The 22,426-nt window shown below is 33.4% G+C and overlaps 1 protein-coding gene across 2 annotated transcripts in view; it reads right to left on the reverse strand.

Annotated features, from left to right (window-relative positions):
- Positions 1-360: 360 nt before the first annotated feature.
- The window catches only part of Slc30a4 (solute carrier family 30 member 4), a 30,023-nt gene continuing 7,957 nt past the window's right edge, over positions 361-22,426 (reverse strand). Inside the window, exons 4-8 of one of the 2 annotated variants that reach the window (XM_076850735.1) lie at positions 9,139-9,292; positions 7,829-8,027; positions 6,451-6,556; positions 5,363-5,497; positions 361-4,763 (exon numbers count right to left, since the gene is read on the reverse strand). In XM_076850735.1, the coding sequence (XP_076706850.1) occupies positions 4,609-4,763; positions 5,363-5,497; positions 6,451-6,556; positions 7,829-8,027; positions 9,139-9,292 (749 nt within the window). In that variant the 3' untranslated portion in view covers positions 361-4,608. Of the gene's footprint in view, positions 4,764-5,362; positions 5,498-6,450; positions 6,557-7,828; positions 8,028-9,138; positions 9,293-22,426 lie in introns of those variants that run through there. The other variant, XM_076850736.1, reaches the window with a different exon arrangement.

Below are 22,426 nucleotides of genomic sequence, written 5' to 3' on the forward strand. Positions count from 1 at the left end.
TTTTTTTAATTAGTTGCTCAAGACAATACAATGATCTTGACATATCGTATATTTGATTCAAATGGGGTATGAATTCTTGTTTTTCCATGTGTACAGATTTCAGGATCACATTGGTTATACAGCCACATTTATACATACAGCCATACTAGTGTCTGTTGTATTCTGCTGCCCTTCCTATCCCCCCTCCCCTCCCATCACCTCTCTCAGTTGGTTATTTCTTAAAAATTTAAGAGGGCAATGCACTCTGAGATTATAAAATTAGATAAAATGTATTTTCCAATATTTTTTTCTTTTAAGAATATGTTTTAAGGCCCACAAACATTAATTAATGAAAAGAACAAAAATTTAAGGGACTGGATATTTTCAGTTTTTAATAAACCACATGGCAAAACAACACTTTATTTAATAAATGTATAAGAAATTCCAATTTGAAAATTCCAAATACAGTACATATACATATACATATACTTTGATCTTAATTACATGAATAAACCCCAGCTTCAAAATCTTTCTAAAATCAATCATATGCAAAATACCTGGTTTCTGAAGGGGCATATGGAAAAGTATATACAATTTCTTAAAACGTGATATGGCTTATTAAATAACATTGATTTGAGAAGCATAAACTTTCCAAATGTACAGTATCTTTCAGGTGGAAAGCTGATATACTGGCACATTTCAATTTTGTGTTGTATTTTAAAATATTCTGAATTGTACTATTTAAATGGACACTGTCTTAGATTTACCTGGGAAAGTCTCCATAAATGTTTTGCAATCTTAACCAAAGTTAGAAAATGTTTGTTGGTCCTGACAATGTGATTGGAAGAGCAGCTAAAACCCTTTGTAGGCAGATGAGAACTCAAACTGGCTGGTCTAAATTAAACACTGAAAAACTCCCACACAATTTCTTCAAATTTGCATGCTCCCACTAACAACAAAAAACAATATACCTGATTGGCAATCTGTAAATCAATTTGAAGCCCTGGCTTGATAGGATTCACATGATAGATCTGGAATTAGGGTCTGGAAACAGTATTTTGGCTATAGTGATATTAAGCTTCCTTAGTTATCCTGAGCATCCCCTTCATACAAGCATATAATGAGCTGTTACTGTTCGTTTATGACTTTGCTTGGTTCAAAGACAAACTGAACCAAATGAACCAATCTTATACCTAGGGACACATCCTGTAACTTTAAATTTACTATATATAAGACAGTCAAGAGCAAATTGCCTAAAACTTTATTTCAAAGGGATTCAATTCTGTAAGAACATCTCATTCATTATGATAAACTAATACAAATGCAAAAAAGAAAACAAGTTTAGCTGAACTGTGCTTGTTTCAGAATCAAATTATTATCTCTATGTTGAGAGTGGGTGGTTGAGAAACACAACCCAGAGTCCTGTTGGCAATTATCTTCACAGCTGGTTGTATGGTGTAGTCTGTCCATAACACTTGCTCTATGTATCAGTAAAAATCAACTACTTAAAAAAAAAAAAAAAAAAAAAAAAGATTCCTTCCCACCTAGAAACACATGTCTAAGTAGTGCCTTGTCTCTAAAAAATGTTTTTCATCACATTATAATGAGAGAGAAGCTCAAGTACTGGATCTTGACCATGTCCAAGAAGATTTTATGAAAGATAAATACTGTCACCTGGGACACCTGGGTTTAAGAGAGAGAACACTGAGACTCATAAGAGCAAGAAACTTAGTTGTAGAGAATGGAAATAAAGCACCCAAAGTTGAAAACAAACAGTAAAATAAGAAATCCAGTGATTTGGCAAACAATACTGACAGGAGCTATAGTTGTGAAAAATCTGTGCTCATATTACATAAGGTATAGCTAATGAAAATGTATGTAGAAATCACATCAGCTTCTAGTTCTGCATATTAAAGTCCTCTAAAATATGACTTCTTCAACTGCACTCCCATTATATTTCTTAAAACAGCAAGATTATTAGAGAAGCAAAAGGTCTTTTCCTAAAACAAATCAAAGGGCTGCATCTGGCCTGAGTTGTGAAACACAGGTTAACATACACAACATACACAAGTAACTTAGATATTTGCAAATATTAATTAGAACATGTAACTGTGAAGAACTGCCAAGTTGTTACATTGTGATCTGTTATGCCTTGTAATCCGTTTTTCTAATACAAAATTACTAATGCTATGTGTCTGTTCAACTCAGCCCCTGTGTTTCACAGGGCAGCAGAGAGCTCTTTGAGAGTTTAGCTGAGAAGCATAACCACCAGTGTGGTTGTAGCTCAACAGGTGAAGGAGAGACCAAACCAAAGCTCTTTGTTAGAAGCTGTGCAGTCCTTGGTCGCAATAGCTAAGTTAATGTCCTCTACTGTGGGTTTTGTCAACTTACAAAAAGTGAAATCTATCAATTCTCAAATCTTGCAGACCAAGTAAAGTATAATACAAAGTCTGTACAAAGACAAAGCACAGGAAACCAATAAAGTCTTTATAAAGACAAAGCACAGGAAACTTCATGTGTACCTTACTTTAAGCAAAACACAGTAATTAAAATTTACAAAAGTCTGCATTTTACAAAAGGGTCCTTTTCAATACTCAAATGGATTTTTAGACTGTTTTATCAAATAATGTTTTAGGGAACAGACTGATATGAAAAGCCATATAAGATAAAGAAAAATTTACAAAAAACAAGCTCTGTAGATATGGGAAAATTATTAGTATATAATGTGTATTGTTTCTTTTCTCTTCTAGATACCTAAATACCATAAATGCCCAGGTGTTCACTGAAATGGCTCTCATTTATTGTTACTTCTATTATGTGAGAGTATTTTGACTTAAAGTTTATATTCTTCTTAAATTTTTGAAGCTCAAATAAGTTTTCTAATGGATTGCAATAACAATTCAATTCAACAAGACCTACTGAATTTTATTAGGTATCACCAACCCTTTTATGATACCATAAATTCCCAAACAATCTTTAAGGTAAATACAGGTTGTCTTATTTTAGGTTTAATGAAAATGAACTCTATTTCCTGTTCTTCATTTATATTATAAGTCATCTGTACACCTATTTAAAGTTTTACTTCACAACTTGCCTAGTACATTGTTACTTTACTTTGATTTTCTGGGGGAGCCAAGAAGTATAACTATTCTTGGTTGTAAGATAACCAAGTATAAGTATTATACTTATTCTTGGTTATAAGAAAGTGTCCCCCTTGAAAAAGGACTTCAAATGTAAGTAAAGATAATCTCAAAACCAATGGCTACAAAATGAAACATGAACATTCACAGCTGCCACTTTAATACATCTGTTGCCAATTACATTGTCTTCAGTTTGGAAATGTTTATGCTGTCTCTTTACAACACAGATTCAGCGCCCATCCCTATCCCAGTGTTTTAATAAACACAGACACACATAAGGTCAAAAACCTTTTACTTTTTGTTTTCTTAAAGTAGTATTTCCTCCTGAACCTCTGAACCTTTCTGGTATGATATTAGAAAACTTCAAAATTATATCTTGGAATTTCTGGATTCCATTGAGAATCTCTAACCTCTGTCATAAAGCAGACATTCTCTCTGGAGTAGTAGTTAATCTACATAGTGGGCATCACAAACTGAACTTCAGCCCTCTACAGTTACCCTGAAAGGACAATACAGATAACCTGGAATGAGGGCAGAAACCAAGCTACCAAGTAAACTGTATAAAATATTGATAGTCCTTAAACAGGCAGAGAATCATTACTTAGATTTTGCAGTCTTTTGCTGTCCTTATGTCAATTCTAAAACCAAAAAGTGATTTTGGGAAGACGTAAATCTGATACTCCACACCCTGTTCTTGCTTCTTTGTTTTAAATAATCATATGGTAATCTGAGTTTAAGACTAATTTCTGCCATTCAGAATTCTACTGAAAATATTTCCTAAGTAATTTAATGACAGTGATCACAATATGTAAAGATTTGGTTCTGATAAGATTACAAATAATCAAAAATGTTAACTTTGAGATTCAAAGCCTGGTAATATCTGGAAAAAGTTCTTTATAAAGTATAACAATAACATTAAGACTTATTTGTGAAATAAAATGTTTCTGAAATACTTAGGAATACATGCTTATTCCATTCTGGACAATTAGTAGTACTTTCTGAAATCTGTTGAGAAATAATTTCTGTATAAAGAGAGCAGCAATTCCAGAAGCTGGATGTCAAGATTACATAATAAAAAACAAAACAAACAAAACAACAACTTAGTTTGCTAGCACTGGCTTGATATAAAGTGGCCTTTAAAAAGTATTTTTAAATGCAAATACTGATTCTGATGCTTCCTTTAAGATGTGTACTTTGTCAAATTAATGAAGTATGGTCTTGGATTGTCTTCTATGAGGTATCTGTAGAATTACATCTCATTCTGTAAACAGTATATGGGAAACATCTTCATCCTAAAATCATGGCGAAGTCTCATTTTACCATTAAACAGAGACTCCCATTGTCAGGCTGGAGTGATTGTTTTGAGAGACTGGTGGTTGATATGGACACAGCTGTCAGGGATCCCATTTTCTCATTTAGGTTTGCATTTATTGCTCTCAAGTCTGTGACTGCAGGATAAATAAGGCAGTAAACCCCAAAACACAAAAAATCAGGGACTGGAATTCTGACAATCTGCACAAGTTCTGTTTACTTCTTGTCTGTAACTCTGAAGCTGAATAGTACATTTATACATGCCAAATGTGTTCAATAATAAATGCTTTGCTTTGGATTGTACTTCCTCCCATTTAGATGAACTTCCAGGAACTGCAATGTCAAGAAAATATTATTACTATTCATTGTACATAGTTACACATTTATGGGGAAAAAACAACATTAACAAATTTTTACTAGTTTTAGTGTTACCACTCTAAATTATTCTGTTAAATAAGTCAGTTTGCATATCCATTCTCAGGTAGAGGAAGAATATCAGATATCAGTTATAAGCTTGACATTAAAAGATACTTAAAAAAATAAACCACATGCATGTATTATTTTGATACAAAATTAAAAGCATCAATTGTGAAAAGACACATGAAAACCACAAGAACCTAGCTTTTCTAGAAAAAAGAAAAAAGCATGGTAAATGTACTTAACACCTATGATCTGAAGGTAAAGACCAATATATGAAGTCTTATCTTAAAGGAAAAAAAATTCATAAGAGGAATCAGAACTGGGGGGAAAAAAAGAGAAAAATTCTTTTTCGGCCATCAATATTGACCTGCAACTTAACCATTTGAAGAGCCTAACTCCTCCCTTCAATCTTTTCATCAGAAAAGTCTTCTTAATTATAAGCTCAGATGTTTAATTCCAAAGATAGAAGTCCATTAACCCCAGGCAGACCCACATTTACATTAGCAACATACTTAGCTGCATGTGAACGATGGCAGTGGATTTTCCTGAAGTCAGAGACCAGATATTCAAATCTTCCACAGAATATACATCTTCTATTTTCATCAAGGCTTCTTTGATATAATCTACATTCAAATGGCTTGGTACCCCTATAAATTCAGAATATATAATTTAATAGTAAAATTTACTTTGGAAAGAAAAAAACAACTTTTACATTATATTAAAAAATGGCTTGCCAAATCAGTTTAAACAAATATCTTTTAAAGTATTAAAACGTATTTTAATATGTTAATGCTTTAAGATAAACTATATATACATTTTACAAAAGATAAAGGAAATACACAAGAGGTTAATAACACTTTAAAAATGCTCATTCCCACTAAAAAAGAATGCCAATCAAATCAGAATACTTAGTTTAATAGATAAGCTAGGATAGACAAAGAAAGGGAGGTTGAATATTTGATAATGATAAGCTTACTGATGAGAACTTTTAGTTTCATGATTATACATTCTCAGTAAGGCAAGAATATTATAAACCCAACAAAGTCAGTCATGAGTTAAATGGAAATTAAGGAATTAACTAAATTACTATCCATAATCACATCAAGAATCAAAAGTCAGGGGTTGTGGGGTTGTGGCTCAGTGGTCAAGCGCTTGCCTAGCATGTGTGAGGCACTAGGTTCGATTCTCAGCACTGCATTAAAAAAAAAAAAAAAAAAAAAAAAAAAAAAGGTCCCTTGACAACTAAAAATATTAAAAAAAAAATCAAAAGTTACATTCTTGTCCTAATCCACAGTTTATTAGCAGCATAACCTTAACTATGTTAAGTTATTCCTCTAAATTTCAATTTTCTTGACTGCAAATGGGGATAACTTACTCCACTGTATGCCTTACCAACTTTGCTTGGATATTATAAGGGTAAAATGGGTAACAGATGGGAGAATGCATTGATCCTTATATGCTATACACAAAAGCTGATGTATGTAGTCTAATAAGTATCAGTAATGTGCAAGTCATACCTCTAACCCAGAGTGTCCCTCTGATTCCCAATCTCTGTTAGGGAAGGAATAAACCCACAGTGAAGATTTTAGTAAGATCTTACCTTCCAGTATTATAACTACTGTATCCCAGATGATGCGAAATGTTGTGAAAGCCACAAGTAATGAAAACACATATGTACAGATGGGATCAGCAATCTTGTATTCTGGCTAAAAGGTAAAAGATCAAAGTTATAAGATTAAATATGGACAGACATAAAATACTGTAAAGCAAAGCAAGGTGTATGTCCTGTTCTTTGGCTTTCTTAACAGGATTAGAGAACACCATTTTGTTTGTAACTGGGGCTTGAACCCAGGGCACTCTATCAATCCTTTATATTTTTTATTTTGAGACAGGGTCTTGCTCAGTTGCCAAGGTTGGCCTCAAATTTTCAATCCTTCTACCTTGGCCTCCAAAATTACTAGAATTACATGGGTGTACCAAAGCTTGGGTAGAGAATACATTAAAACTTGGATATTGTAAAACTATTTCCAGAAGTTTAATCACTTGTTCTATTATTCTTCTCAGTGCCTTCTCTAAATCTTCTACCCAGAATCATAAAATATTGAACCTGGTGAGGTGGTACCATTGTGTTTACTACTAATAAAAATAAATGTATTACATCATGCTAAGTGAAATAAGCCAGACTCAGAAAGTCAAGGATTGAATGTTTTCTCTCATATGTGGAAACGAGGGAGGGAAAAAAAGGAATAAAAAGGGATCTCATGATAATAGAATATAGCAAAGGGAGCAATAGGAAGGGGACTGAGAAGAGATGGGGATAGACATGGGCAAGTACTGGGGAAAAAAACAACTAAATTATGCTATGTCTATGTATAAACATACCATAATGATCCCACTTTTATATATAATTATAATGCACTAATTATACATGGGAGATGAGTAGAGTAAGGCAAGAAGATCAAAGGGAGAGAAGGTAAGCAGAATTACTGAGGAATGAGATTGATCAAATTGTTATATACACATATGAATATAGGAAAATGAATCCCACTACTGTGTATAATTATAATGCATCAATTAAAAACAGGAAACTAAGTAGGGCGCTGGGGTGCACTCCTGTAATCCCAGTAGCTCAGGAGGCTGAGATGGGAGGATCATGAGTTCAAAGCCAGGCCTAGCAAAAGCAAAGTGCTAAGCAATTCAGGGAGACCCTGTCTCTGAAAAAAAAAAAAAGAAAAAAAGAAAATTCAAAATAGGGCTGTGGATATGGCTCAGTGGTTCAGTGCCCCCAAGTTCAATCCCCAGTTGCCCCCCTCCCCCAAAAAAGGAACTATACTTATTGACAGCCCATTAAACTTACACCAATACAAAATGAATAGAACTGGCACTGGTATCCAGCATACTGATAAAAGAAAATCATCTTTAGTTTTAATGCTGAAATTAAATACAATTCAAAATAGGAAAGTCAGAAATCATATTACCTTGAATCGTATGATGTATGCAGCTATTAGCACACCAACACTCTGTACCAAATCTCCCAAGGCATGCACAAATGCAGCTCTTACTGCCAGGCTATCCTGCCCATGGCTATGTCCACCAGAACCTGTGGTAGGAGAATTTGAAGGCAGGGAGTGGGAATGAGAGTGATGGTGACCAGACTGGTTCAACAGAAACCCCATTCTGTTAAAAATAAAAGAAAATATTATTATTTTCCCAACAATTATTGATAAAAATATTTGTTACTGTCAGATACAAATGAGGCAACATGGAACTCATTCATTTAATAAATATTTGAGAACCTATTTTATATCAGGTAAATAAGTGCTTAAGTCAAAACAGTGAATCAGACTTATCTATCCCCACACGGAGCTTATGTTCTAGTAGAGAAGGCAGAGAAGCAAGCAAACACATAATGTACAGCTGGTGATGTGAAATGCTTTAAAGAAATATAAAGCATTGTAAGGGGATGGAAAAATGAGAGGGGGAGTGGTCACAGAAGGCTTCTTTCAAATTTCATTTAAGCAGAGACCTGAAGGAAGTTAGAGAATAAATGGTTGAAAAGTGCTCTAGGTGGAAGAATAGTAACATAAAAATGTGCTCCATATACTTGAAAAAAGATGGTCATTGTGACCAGAATAAAGTGAGTACATGTGCTAGGAGATGAGTTGGAGAGCTATACACAGGATAGGGTCTTTTGATTTTATTTTAAGTATGACTAGAAGCCACTACACAGCCTCTGGTAAACTATGATTAGAAGACCATCTTGTTTGACTGTTGTTGTAAATACTGTTTTACCATATCACAGCAATGTTCATTTGTTTACACAATGAACATGATTGCTATTGTTTTGAAACCACAGGGCTGCAGCTTCTAAAGAGAAGCTGCATAGCTCTCAAAGTTTAAAATATTTACTATCTTGCCTTTTCAGAGAAAATTTCCTGACCTCTGGTCTAAATGATTAAGTGTATAACTTATAATCTTGTGGCTTGTAAGGAAAAAAACTGGCAGTTAAAAAAAAAAAACCCAAAACTAGTTTAACACGTAAGTATCCTAAAAGTTAAATAACAAAATACTTTGTCCTGCTTAAATTCCTGATTTTTAGCCAAACCCCAGTACACCTGAGCAAGCTAGAGGACTTTATAATATTCAAAGTTTTTTATTAAAATAAGAAAAATTAATGTTACATAATTTTAAATATGTGAAAACATCACTTCACCATATGAATGCACATCTAGTAGTCTCTAAGTTCATAGTGTCTGAAAATATTAATGTGAAAAAATGCCAAGCTTACATTATATTAATTGCAACTCCAACAGCAGCAGTGATGAGCATTATATCTCCATTTATTTCATAGTTCATATGGATAGTTCTTTGCACAGCTTCATATAAGAGGAATCCCATAAGTATATATATCAACAGCACACTAATCATAGCTGACAAAACCTCTAGAAGGAAAAATATATAAAACAAATATATACTCAGCATTTATTACACTTCAACTAATTAAATATTGTACATTTTTATATTTTCTTTTCTCTAGGAAGGTAAGAGCACTTTGTAATTTTTGTCACAAAGTATCTTTTTAAAAAAATATTTACCATTTGAATTATCTGAATCCTCCACTAATTTACCACCTCTCCACTTCCTACTCTCTGTTCATTATCTCTTCAGTGTCAAATTTTGTATACAAATATTTATAGACTATACACAAGGTAAAAAAATAACAAAGTGGGAAAAGTATTTGTAATTACAGACAAATTCCCTAATATTAAGAAAGTATACTTAAAAATGAGTAACTAAGTAAGCCAGAAGAAAAACCACTAAGGAATACAAACAGTAATTCACAGCAAACAGAATTGTCAAAATTCTCAAAATCAGTCATAAAAAAAGAAATTAAAATTAAAAAATCGATCCCTTTTCTCCCTTTCAACTGAATTGGCAAAAATTAAAAAGTTTGATAGTATCCAGAGTTAGCATTGTGTGGAGGAAACATTGTGTGGTTTTACCTTTTTTGAAGGTCAATTAGCAAAACTAATCAAAATTTAAAATGCATATATTCCTTGATTTGGCAATTCTGCTTCTAAGAATCTACTAGTGTACCAGCATATTGTGTACACTTCCATCTGTAAAAAATATCTACAGTTTTTTCACTATAGCATTGGCTTATTATAAAAAAAACTGGACATGTTAAATGCCCACCAAAGAGAAATTTAATGAATAAATTTTGATACAGACACAGACAGTGGGGATACCAGAGAATCATTTGTTCAAGAAAAAATAAAAATCAGGAAAATTGATAGTCGTAAGACAGACAAGAAAGTATTACATATGGGAAATGGAACCTGAAGCTTAGGGGATTTACTTTATATTCTTTTTGGTAGTGTTTGAAATGTTTTAAGGATTTACCACAAACACATGTTAACAGACTAAAGAAAAATAGAATTTTAAAATATGCAGTATTCAACGTACCTTGATTCAGGCTTTCTCCTGTAGAATGATATACACATGCCAACTGAGTTGCACATGTGCAAAATAAGGTATGCTCTGAGACTATTCATTAAATATTGTACATAACAGGAAATGATTAGTAGGAGCCTTGTAACATAATACTATGTAGTTGTGGAAATAATAAGAAAGCAGGTTGGAGATGCAGCTCAATGGTATAGCACTTGCCTATTGTGCACAAGGCCCTTAGTCTCATCCCCAGCACAGCAAAGAAAAAAAAAGAGTAAGAAATTTTATTCTGATGTCCAAGACACAGTGTTAGATGTAAAATAGCAAAGTATACAAAGTATGTATAATATGTTACCATTTGTATAACACAGAAAATATAATCATCTGAAAATGCAATCTCTGTAAGGATTATAAAAAACACTGGTTTCCTTGGGTGAGGAGAACTGGCTGGGAGACTTGGATGACTTTATACTATATATGCTTTTGTACCATTTGAATTTTCTGCCATGTGAATATGAAGTAAAAATAATTCCATCTTTTCAAAATAACAAAATATGGCAATGTGAAGTACATTTTAAAATAACTAATACTATATCAAATAAATGCTGATTACAAAATAATAAAAGCAGGAAAATATTTTAACTTTTTTTGTGGGGGGGTACTGGGGATTGAACCCAGGGCTTTCTACTACTGAGCTACATCTCCAGTCCTTTTTATTTATTTTGAGACAGGGTCTTGCTAAGTTGTGAAGGCTGGCCTTGAACTTCTGATTCCCCTGCCTCAGCCTCTTAGGTGGTAGTGATTACAAGTGTGTACCACCACACTCGACTAGGAAAATACTTTTTTTGGGGTGCTAGTATGAGGTATTGAACCCAGGAGTGCTTAACCACTGAGCCACATTTCTCAGCCCTTTTTATTTTGAGACAAGGTCTTGATGAGTTGCTTAGGGCCTTGCTAAATTGCTGAGGCTGGTTTTGAACTTGTGATTCTCCTGACTCAGCCTCCTGGGCTGCTGGGATTACAGGTTTGTGCCACCATATCTGGTTCTTAGTCCTTTTTCTTTTTTTATTTTGTGCCTGGCCAAGAAAATACTTTTCTTTTTCCTACATTTTTATTGGTGCATTATAGTTGTACATATTAATAAATTTGTTGTTACATATTCATACATGTACACAATATAACAATATAATTTGGCCAATGTCACTTCCCAGAACTTCCCCCACTCCCTACCCAACTCCCATCCCTTGGTCCCTTTTCTCTACTTATTTCCCTTTGATTTTTAGGAGATGCACCCCACCTTTCTTTTCCTTTTTCCTCTCTAGCTTCCATATATGAAGAAAACATACAGCCCTTGACCTTCTGAGTTTGATTTATTTCACTTAACATGATGGTCTCTAATTTCATCCATTTCAGGAAAATACTTTTAAAGAAAACTTTTCCTGTCAAGAAAACAGGACATTAATCCTATTAAGTGTTAAAAAGAAAAACAATCTAAAAAACTGTTATCTTGGATGACTCATTGTTCAAAGGTTCCAGGTAGTTCAAGTATGTTGGACTTTGATATACTTTCATCCCAATTTATAAATTATAATACTGTGAAATTATCTAGTGTTAAGAGACTTTTCCCCAAAGACAAATAATTAATTAGTAGCCAAAACTTCTTATAAAATCCTGTGTATCAACAGAACAGATGTTGCAATAAGACAAAGAAAATCTCATACAAATACTATTCAAAATTGTAGTCTACCTATTCCCGACATACTGATATTCATACTTAAATTGGCATATAAGAGCTGTAGAAGACAGGAAAAAGTCAACTGAAATATAAAGCTAGTGCAGTGCATTCCTATAATCCTGGTTGCTTGGGAGGTTGAGGCAGGAGGATTGCAAGTTAGAGGACAGCCTCAGAAACTTACTTAGCAGGGTCCTAAGCAACTTAGTAAAACCCGTCTTTTAAAAAAAATAATAATAAGGCTGCGGATGTAGCTAAGTGGTAAAGTGCCTCTGGGTTCAACACCCAGTAATATCCCTCCACCCAAGAAATATATAAAGTTTTGAAGAGAATTTCATATTAAGTATAGGCAGTAAACTCTTTAAGGATACAGACAGATTTGCATATAGCAGGTACTCAAATGTTTACAGATGAATTTGTAGAAAGAAGGTAGTCAAGGGCTGACAAAGGGCAGATGATAAAAGGCTATCCAGTTTATAAGTTTAAGCTAAATACACACAATAGGTTATATACTAAATCCTTTCAAACAAGGAGTAAACAGGTTAAAAGAAGTTGTAAGCCAAATAAAAGGTGGAAAACACATGAACTTTCTTGTCAAGTTATAATTGCTTATGGTAAAATACATCTGTATAAATAATATGAAGAAAGAAGACAATTTAATAAACCCAAATATCAAAATTCCATGTGCTAATGATAATCTCCTACTAGTAAGAGAACCTCAATCAGGTAGCAAGGCTCAAGTTAGCAACTAGGCCACCATAGTTTTTTTTTTAACATTTTAGTGAAATATTATTTTTTGTTTTTTATATATGACAGCAGAATGCATTACAATTCTTATTACGTATATAAAGCACAATTTTTCATATCTCTGGTTGTATACATAGTATATTCACACCAATTCGCATCTTCATGCCTGTACTTTGGATAATAACAGGTTTTAATAAAGACAGTGGATGCAGTCCTGCAGGGCTAAAGTGAAGGGAAGGGTGAGAGGCCAGCATGGATCCCTCATCCAATCAGAGTGGGCTAGGGCAGGATCTAGGGTGGGGGCCTGCTACAGAACTTATGAATGCCTGGTTTTGGATAGGAATGACAATCTGGTTCACAGTGAAAGTGGCATCAGTCCAGGAACTGCCTTATTCTAGACTTAAAGTTTACATCTTACTTTCAGTCAAGAGGATTGATAAGCCAGACTTGTCTAAAATGGAGAAATTTAACAAATTAAAACTGAAGAACACTAATATTGAAGAAAACAAAAAATAAAACAAAGTAACAAAACCCAAAATACTCTTCAAAGAAAACTATCCTGGATGAGAAAATGTGTCCAAACATCATAAAATGGAGATCTCCTCTAAAGAGCAATTTTTTTCCAACCACAAATCTTGGTTTTAGGATTCTTTTGTAAACCTGTGTAAAGAAATTTTAGGCACTATACAGCTTCTTATCTGTACTCCCTGGCTAAGAGGTTAACAGTAGTCAATGTTCCCTTAAATTTATTTTTAAATCTCCCACTGATATATAAATAAACTTCAGATGGAAGATAATAAGATGCTGTCAATAATCTCACCATTAATGACTTTTGTGTGTGGAGTCCTTGCCCACCCCCTTCAAAGGGCAAGTCAATTTTAACTTAGAATGGGTTCCTTCACTGATACAAACACACACACAGGGTGTTTTTTTGTTTTTGTTTTTGTTTTTTCCTGTACTGGAGATTGAACCCAGGGGCACTTAACCACTACAGAGTCACATCCTACTACTGAGATTTACAATTGAGAAGTGTAGGGATCTAGCTAAAAATGCTTATAGTAGTAATGTGATTGTTCACTCTGATAAAACAAACAAAAAGCTCTTTCACTACAAATAAATTAAACTTTGGTTAAATACTATGAACAGGGCTAATTAGGGTTTAAAAATTGTGTTTCATAGTATATTTAATGTGATAGAATACAGATAAGGAAAGGCAATTCCCTTTTCCCTAGCAGCATATAAGAAAAGGAAACTTTCCATCAACAACCAAATTATGACCTGTTTCAATTTTCTCGTTCTTGGTTGGTACCTAGACACATAACTTGCAATTAAGCTTTCCAGGACAAAAGGAATGCCTATCAGATGGATTTTTTCGTTTTCTTAAATGAGACCTAGGAAATCTCACAATTGAACACTAGATTTTGTAAAGTTACTACTCCGTTACCTTTAGATAAATCTGAAAGATTAATTTCAATCTAAATGGAAATTTAACATAAATTTAAAACTATGGAAAAAGATTTTATACAATTGCTATTACAGTAGTTATATTTGCCACTTTATACATATATAATTAAAATCGTTACATCTAGCTAAACTGTGGCATTTAGAGAAGGGAGTAGGATGAGTGAGTATGTGTTTTTGCTACAAGATCACTTAGATCTTCTCATTCATCAGAAATATAAACAAATATTTATGGCCAAAGATCTAATAAAGACTAGAATACATTCTGAATTTCACATACAGAGGATAGAGTTTTGGTTTTAATGGCTAATAAATGCTAAAAGAAAAATAAAAGAATGGAAGAAAATAAATGATTGTCAAGTTTTGATAGTAATATAAAACATGAAAACTGCTTATTGCACATTTAAAAACAATAGTAAAATACCAAAACTAGAGCTTTTCAAGTTCATAAGAAAAACACTGAAGTCCTTCTTCATTATTTTCCATAATAATCTTTCCATAGCATTTCCTATAACTTATGATTATATTTGTTTATGTATATTCAATACTGTTTGTCTCTCCACCCTATTATTCATTTATTCAACAGGTAACTGTTGGGCAACCATTCAGTGAATGAATAATAATTTGCCTCAGCTGTGTAAACTGCATACAATTAAAACATGTTTTCATGGGTGAGGCATAAATGTATTGGACTACCACAACTGTTAACTTCTCTAATGCTATGATGCCAATAATGAGTATATTTTACTTAAATTACACGAACACTTGTCTTTCTATTGTCTCAAAGAACTATATACAGTATAGCAAAAATCTAAAGTTGTGTTTCAGAGGTCTATAAAAATGAATAGAGAGTGGAGATGCATCCTCTTTTCCATTTCCTTTTATGATATTTCTCTTTTCTACCTTTCAATGGAAGACAGGAAGAAAACAGAAGGAAAAAGAGTGGACTATATTGGATTTGCCTAAGAATTCCAAACTAGCATTTGTATTTCAGCTCAGCTACAGAGGTCCTTCCTACTCTCAGACTGAAGACATACCGGATTTTTGGTGGCCCACTGTCACTATCAGAAGGCTAAGCTAAACACCAGGGTTTGTCTTTGGATTCGCTCACCTTTTATTCTAAATAGTATCTCCTGCTGCCTTCTTACCACTCCCCCTCACCATATACATGGTGCCAACTATTCTCAAGTTGATGATGGCTATCCAATGTTGACCTCCTTACTTATGTCTTCCTTCTGCTTCAATAAAAATTCCCATATCTAAGAAGTTCTAGAACTCTACTCTTTTCTTATAAAAGTTCATGTGATGTGGTTAAAGTCCCAATAAGATATGAATAATTACTAGACATAACTCTTGTCATGGGTAGGATGAAGCGGTTAAAATGAATCACAACTAGGAGAAGAGATTATGATTTTTTTTTTGGGTGTGGATATGAGAAGATTTTTTAGCTGAATATTTTCTGTTCCTTTAACATCAGAGGATGAAATAACAAATTATGTGGGACTAGTAATGCAACCATATACTTGCTCCAGGATGACCTGTAATCTAGCCAGATTTGCCCAAGATCTTTGCACAGTACATACAGCTATAAAAGACTTCTATATTGTCACTTTGCCATTAACCTAGGTTGATGATCTGCATTACCACAGCCCAGAAATTGCATTCTATTCCAAATACAAAACAACTCTGCTTACTACAGTCCTCACATGATCATAATCTTTAATCAGCACAATCTCTTCAGCCCAAGATCTGGGAAAAAAGCCACATAAATTAAGTCAAATTACTTTCACAATCCAAAGGATAGAAGCAGAAAGCAAGAAAGTAAGCAAGGGAATGGGCTATTCTCTTCAGAATGCCACTTCTCCTATTCCTATTCCTCCTGAGGATTTGTGAGATTTCTTCTATTGTGATTTCTTTACGTTCTAAGTTTTATTAGCTCTCAGAATAAGGTGACATAAAATAAATTGGATCAAATAAATCCAGACACTTAAAAATAACCCACATTTGGCTCCTATCCTGGCTCCTAAACCATAAAAAACTGCTATTGCAGTTCACTGAAAAGAAAGAAAGAAAAAAGAATTTTACATTATCTGTAACTCACATGAAGGGAAAAAAGAGAAGCAATGAAATAAAACTGACTCCTAGAGCAACCACTTGTGCTTATCCCACAAATCTAAAAATATCTCTCCACCTTGAATGAATGATTTTTGTTAAAATGAACTTTGTTATATTGCCAAAAAATTCAAAGACGTAAGAGTAAAAAAGCACATCCTTAAAAACTGTTATTTAATCATCAGAGTGAATCATCTTACTTTTCTCCTACTACCTTACTGAGACAGTTATGTGGAGACAGTAAGCACTCTAAAAGGAGAACGGAGAGGAGGCCCTTTGGAACATGGAACATGGAACATTTTGAGATATGAAAAGTTTGGCAGGCAAAAGAGGAAAAGAAAAGAAGAAGACTGGAACTTTTATTGGGAATTTACTGGGTCATTGACATGTTAGCTACTTTATAAACCTTACCATTTATTATTCACAATTCTGCAATATGGGCATTATCATCACTATTTTACAGAATAAAACTCCTACTCAGATTAACTTCTCTCCAACAGTTCATATAGATTTCATATTTGAACCAAAGACATGGCTACAAAGTTCAAAAGTATAAGTACCAAAGCAAACAAATAGGACCAGCACCTTACTGAGATAAGGCAGAATTTCCCTTCTGATTAATTCCTTCCTGTACCCAAAATGACCTATAATCAAGTTGTGCCATCTAGATATGATATGCCAACAATTAAATAAAATTTTATAGTTTAGTCTATGACCATGGCCAGTTTTAGGATTAGGGATATAATTTACATCAACACAAATGATTTTTGAGGATCAGAAACTATATTAAATTATTTGTTCCATAGCTTTATGACCTTATTTACTCAGCTTAAATATGCAATGGTTTTATTAATAATCTCTTACACAGAACTTATTATTACCAGACTCAACAGTATTATTACCTGTTTCTGTCCCTGCTTAACTCGTGGTCTCGAAGGAGATAGTTTCATAAAGAGAAAAGATGTGAGAAATGCTGTTAGGCATGTATAAACTGTTATGGTAACACAAAAAGGAAACAAACTGAGAGAATGATACTACCGTATCTATCATTCACAGACCCAAACTCTTTTTTGTATAAATCTAAAAATCAGTAAATAAAATAGGGGCAATTTCATTATAAAACCAATTCGTCATTATATATTAATATATTAGTTGCTTTATAAGACTTCATTTGTTGATAATTTAAACACAAATTTCAGGAAATATATGTGTCCATCACAGTTTCTATACAACTTTACATGTATACTATGTTTTTAATGAATGTCACTAGCTAGTGTGAATTAGATGTATCAGTTGTAATTTGAGAGTATTATAAGTGAATATTAAAAACTCCTAGCTAGGCATAGGGGTGCATCCCTATAATCCCAGTGGCTTGGAGGGTGAGACAGGAGGAGTGCAAGTTCAAGGTCAGCCCCAGCAACACAGTGAGCCCTATGCAACTCAGTGGGAATCTGACTTAAAGTACAAAAATAAAAAAGGGCTTAGAATGTAAGTCAGTGGTAAAGTACTGCTGGGTTCAATCCCCAGAATCAAAACCAACCAACCAAACAAACAAACAGACCAACCCTTCCCTTATTACAGAAGGAGAACCAAAGGCATAGTAAAACTAGTTACTCTATATCAGCTAAACAAAAGAAGATCAGAAATTTGGATCATAATTTCCTCATTTCAGTATGTTATTCAGTAAAAGCTAATCTTTGGGTTACTAAAGAAACAGAAACTTTCTTCTTCCTCACACCAGACCATTTGAAGGAGCTGGAAGTTCACTGTAGACAGTACTTAATACTGTGAAGCTAATACTCTATAAAGGAAATTCCAGATTCAGTCTCTGAACTGCCCAAGGAACTGATGTAGAAGACAGAAAACAAATGTAATAGCATGTGTCATTGTCACTATTTTACTACCAAGTAGAACTGTCTCTTCAATTTCCTTTATTTCTACTTTCTTAAGAAACATTCTAATCATTCTCATACCCATTACCTTTTGTACTTAAAAACTATTCATAGGCATAAATCAGTATCAAAAATATTTAGGAACCTAAAAGAAACCAAAGGTAAGAGTAGAAGGCAATAGGAAGTCCTCTTGCTTGCTTCCATTGGGCTCACAGCATTTCTGTTCTCTTAACCCATTTTGTCCCATTATCCCAGATGTGGAACACCTATAAAAAACTTAAATTGAGCAAAAAATATACCATTTATGGTAATTTGAAATGATTATTATGTTTTTAGAAGTCTACTCTTGAGAAAAGTAACAGGTGAATGATTAGAAAAATAAATTTCATATATATGAAAAATATTTATATTATAACAAATATATTAAGGATATACAAATATATATAAAGGACATATAAGCTCTACATTTTATTTCTAACCTATTTTAATGCACTTGTGTTAATTTTGTTGAAATATTCACAAAATTGAAAACTTGGGATTTAATGAGTTAAGGAAAAAATCTAAACTCCATTTTATCTCTAGCACCTAAAACTAATGAATATGATTTGTACCATATTATGATGAAATTTAACCCAAAATTTTAAAGATCAGAAAATCCGTAGTTTTTAATAGTCTTTCTAGATATATACGTATAAGCTACATATATGCCTTGAATTAACTTTATTTTCTCCCAAAGAATAAATGAAGCTAATTAAAGAATAAATGAAGGCTGTTTTGAAGTGCTAGACAGTGTTCTAAGCACTTTAAAAACTTCAACTCATTAAATATTCTTTTTTGTTTTTAATTTTTTTTGTAGTTGTAGATGGACAGAATGCCTTTATTTTATTTGTTTATTTTTATGTGGTGCTGCAAATCAAATCCAGTGTCTCATGCATGCTAGGCAAGCACTCTGCCACTAAGCTACTGCCCCAGCCCTCATTAAATATTCTTAATGACTCTAAGAGATAGGCACAATTATTACTATACTCTTACAAAAGGAAATAGAGACACAATGATGTTAGGTAACAACCCCAAAGTTACACTGGTAGGAAGCAAGGGAGCCAAGACTTAAGTCAAACCAGTGGTCTCTTTGTTGCCTTTCATGGGTACTTGTAAACACTAATCAAAAGGATATAATCAACTGGGCACAGTGGTATTTGCCAGTAATCCCAGCAATTCAGTAGTTGTAAATTTGAAGCCAGCCTCTGCAATTTATTGAAACCCTGTCTCAAAATAAAAAATAAAAAGGGCTGGGATTTAGTTAGTGACAGAGAGCCCTGGGTTTAACTGCTAGTACCTGGACATAAGTATAAACAAATCAAAAGCCTACAAGAGAATGTGATTTTTTAAAGTGGAAAATACACCCATAACAGAATTAAAATTACTATTATAATTAAACTATGGCTTGATAATTACTAATATCAAGAGTGCATTTGGTTCTTCAACACAAATAGAAATTTCTAAAAAATCTAGTTTAATTTTCTGCTTCCCCATGTGGAATCCCAAGGTAATATCTTGTATTCGATTCTTAGTCAAAAAGAAGCAAAAGAATTCTATTTTTATCTGAATAGCTAAGTGGTCATTCTTTAAGTTTGGAACTTTTAAGTCAGAAGTTTCTATGCATTTCTGAGTATAAAGTGATCTTCAAGAGGTAGAACTTGCATACTTGCTGCCTCAGGTCTAGAACTGGATATAGAGCATGTTGATTTTTTAAAAAAAATTTTAATAAGAAGGAACACTGAAGAACAGAATATGAACACATATAAGTATCTATTTATATTTCACCAAAGAAATGCTGAAAGGATAGCCCCAAAAGTAATCTAAATGGCTTATTACTATGGAGTAGGACAGGAGGATAAGGTGGAGGGAACAGAATAATATCAAGTCTTCCCTCAGTAAACTTTGTATGGTTCACATATTTAACAAAATTAATTAACAACAAAACCCCCAAACTCTTTCCAACCCTTCATGTTATCAAAACAAAACAAAATTTAGTCACAATAATAACACACCAGAAGTTTCTCAGGGGTACTTCTGCAGTGTTCTTCTGGACCTAAATCTCAAAGCGATGGAATTAGAGGTCACAAGAGCTGCATTGTTTAACTGTGTACAATGGAAGCATACCCTTCTTCCCAGAGCTTCAGATTATTCATGATATTTTGTGAAACTCAAAACACCAACTGCTTTTGTTTACAGCTTTTTTCACCAAATTCTGTATATTTCTGTGTCTTCTGCACTCCCCCAAATCAACATACTTATTTTCTTCCATTATTTCCACTATTACTTCATAGAAAAGAATAAGTGAAATAAGGTCTATATGTAGATACAGCCCCATAAGCTTTTGTAATACAAAAGGAAGACCCCAAAAGTACTCTTTTAGTGTGAAGCTTGAATACCTTCCTGCCTCTAAAAAATACTCACCTATCTGTATCTTTAATAATTCTTTAATTATTTTTAGATGACTTTGAAAAATTGAGATAAAAATTCACTATTTTAAAATATACATTTCAATAGTTTTTAATACCTGTATGAGGCTGTGCAACATCATCACCATTATCTAATTCTAGAACACGCTCATAACCCGTATAAGAAATCCATTCCATAGTTACTCCCTTTTAGTTATTTATGCACCACTTCCCTCCAACCCTGGGGATTGAGCCCAGGGCCTTACACATGCTAGGCAAGAAGTGCTCTACCACTAAAAAACACGCCCAGCCCTTTTTTTTGGGATAAGGTTTCACTAAATTGCCTGGGCTAGCCTTAAATCTGTAATCCTCCTGTCAGCCTCCAGAGTAGCTGGGATTACAGATGTGTACCACAGTAACCTTTTATTTTTGAAGTTCTATTTTATGAGATTCTTAATAGCAGGCCTTGTGGACCTTGCAGATTATTCTCTTATAATTTTAAACATTTTTTCCTGTTTCCATAATATCTATATTCTGGGAGACTTTCTTTTCTAGTCCTTCTACTGAAAAAGTATTTTAAAAAATTTCAGCAATAATACTTTTAATTTCAGATATAGCTCTTTCTTATGTTTCTTTTTAAAAAAATATTTTTTAGTTGTCAATGGATCTTTATTTTATTTATTTATTTATATGTGGTGCTGAGAATTGAATCCAGTGCCTCAACATGCTAGGCAAGTGCTCTATCACTGAGCCACAACCCCAGACCTCTTATGTTTCTTTTTAAAAACATCCTGAATATGTTAATAAGATAATTTTGTACAGTAGCTGATAGTCCTGAGGGTAGGGATGCCAGGTGACTTCCCAACATGAAGACCTAGATATCCAGTTTTGCACTAGAAAACACAATGACTAAACAAGAACTAGATGCTGTGTTAAGATTAGGCTAAAGAGTAACAAAGAAGATGATGAACTGATTGATTTATTAACCAAGAGTAGAGAGTCCCTACAAAATAAAACTTCCAGATATTAACTCTGGTTCTTTGAGATAGTTTCTGCTGAATATAAAGTTAATGGCAACTTCTGGATTCTATGCAAATGCTATCTGGGTATATGGCACTTCATACAATAGTTCAGGTAATAATTTTATACATATTTTCAAAATAAGTAAAAAAAATAGAAAAGCAAAGTAAGAGGCAGAGCTGTACAGATAACAATGTATGATACTGACCACCCCTCTTAAACATTAATATCTATTCAAATTGGCAATAAAAATGAGTGAATTTTTGGAATTATGTTGACACATGGATGAAATGAAGGTCAGGAACACAGTATATGTTATACCTGTTATAATAGTGCTTAAAATCTAGGCTTAGTAGCTTTGACTAAAATTTCTAAAGTGAAAGGAAAAGCTAATGCTCATTAGTGAGTTAAAACTAAATCATCATTTTCTTTTTAAACCCATATGGTTTTGCTTGGCTCAATACAATAAAAGTAAACTTTTTACCAACATCTTTAGGACAGAAGGAACAACATTTGAGGATTAATGCCACCATATAATTTTAAATGTGTGTAGCTGACTGGGCTAAATGTACGTTGGAAGTTTTTTTTTTTTTTTTTTTTTTTTTTTTTGGTACTGGGGATCCAACTCAGGGGCATTGGATCACTGAGCCACATCCCCAGCCCTACTTTGTATTTTATTTAGAGACAGGGTCTCACTGAGTTGCTTAGTGCCTTGGC

Source organism: Callospermophilus lateralis, chromosome 3 (genome assembly GCF_048772815.1).
Source record: "Callospermophilus lateralis isolate mCalLat2 chromosome 3, mCalLat2.hap1, whole genome shotgun sequence".
Classification (NCBI taxonomy): Eukaryota; Metazoa; Chordata; class Mammalia; order Rodentia; family Sciuridae; genus Callospermophilus; species Callospermophilus lateralis.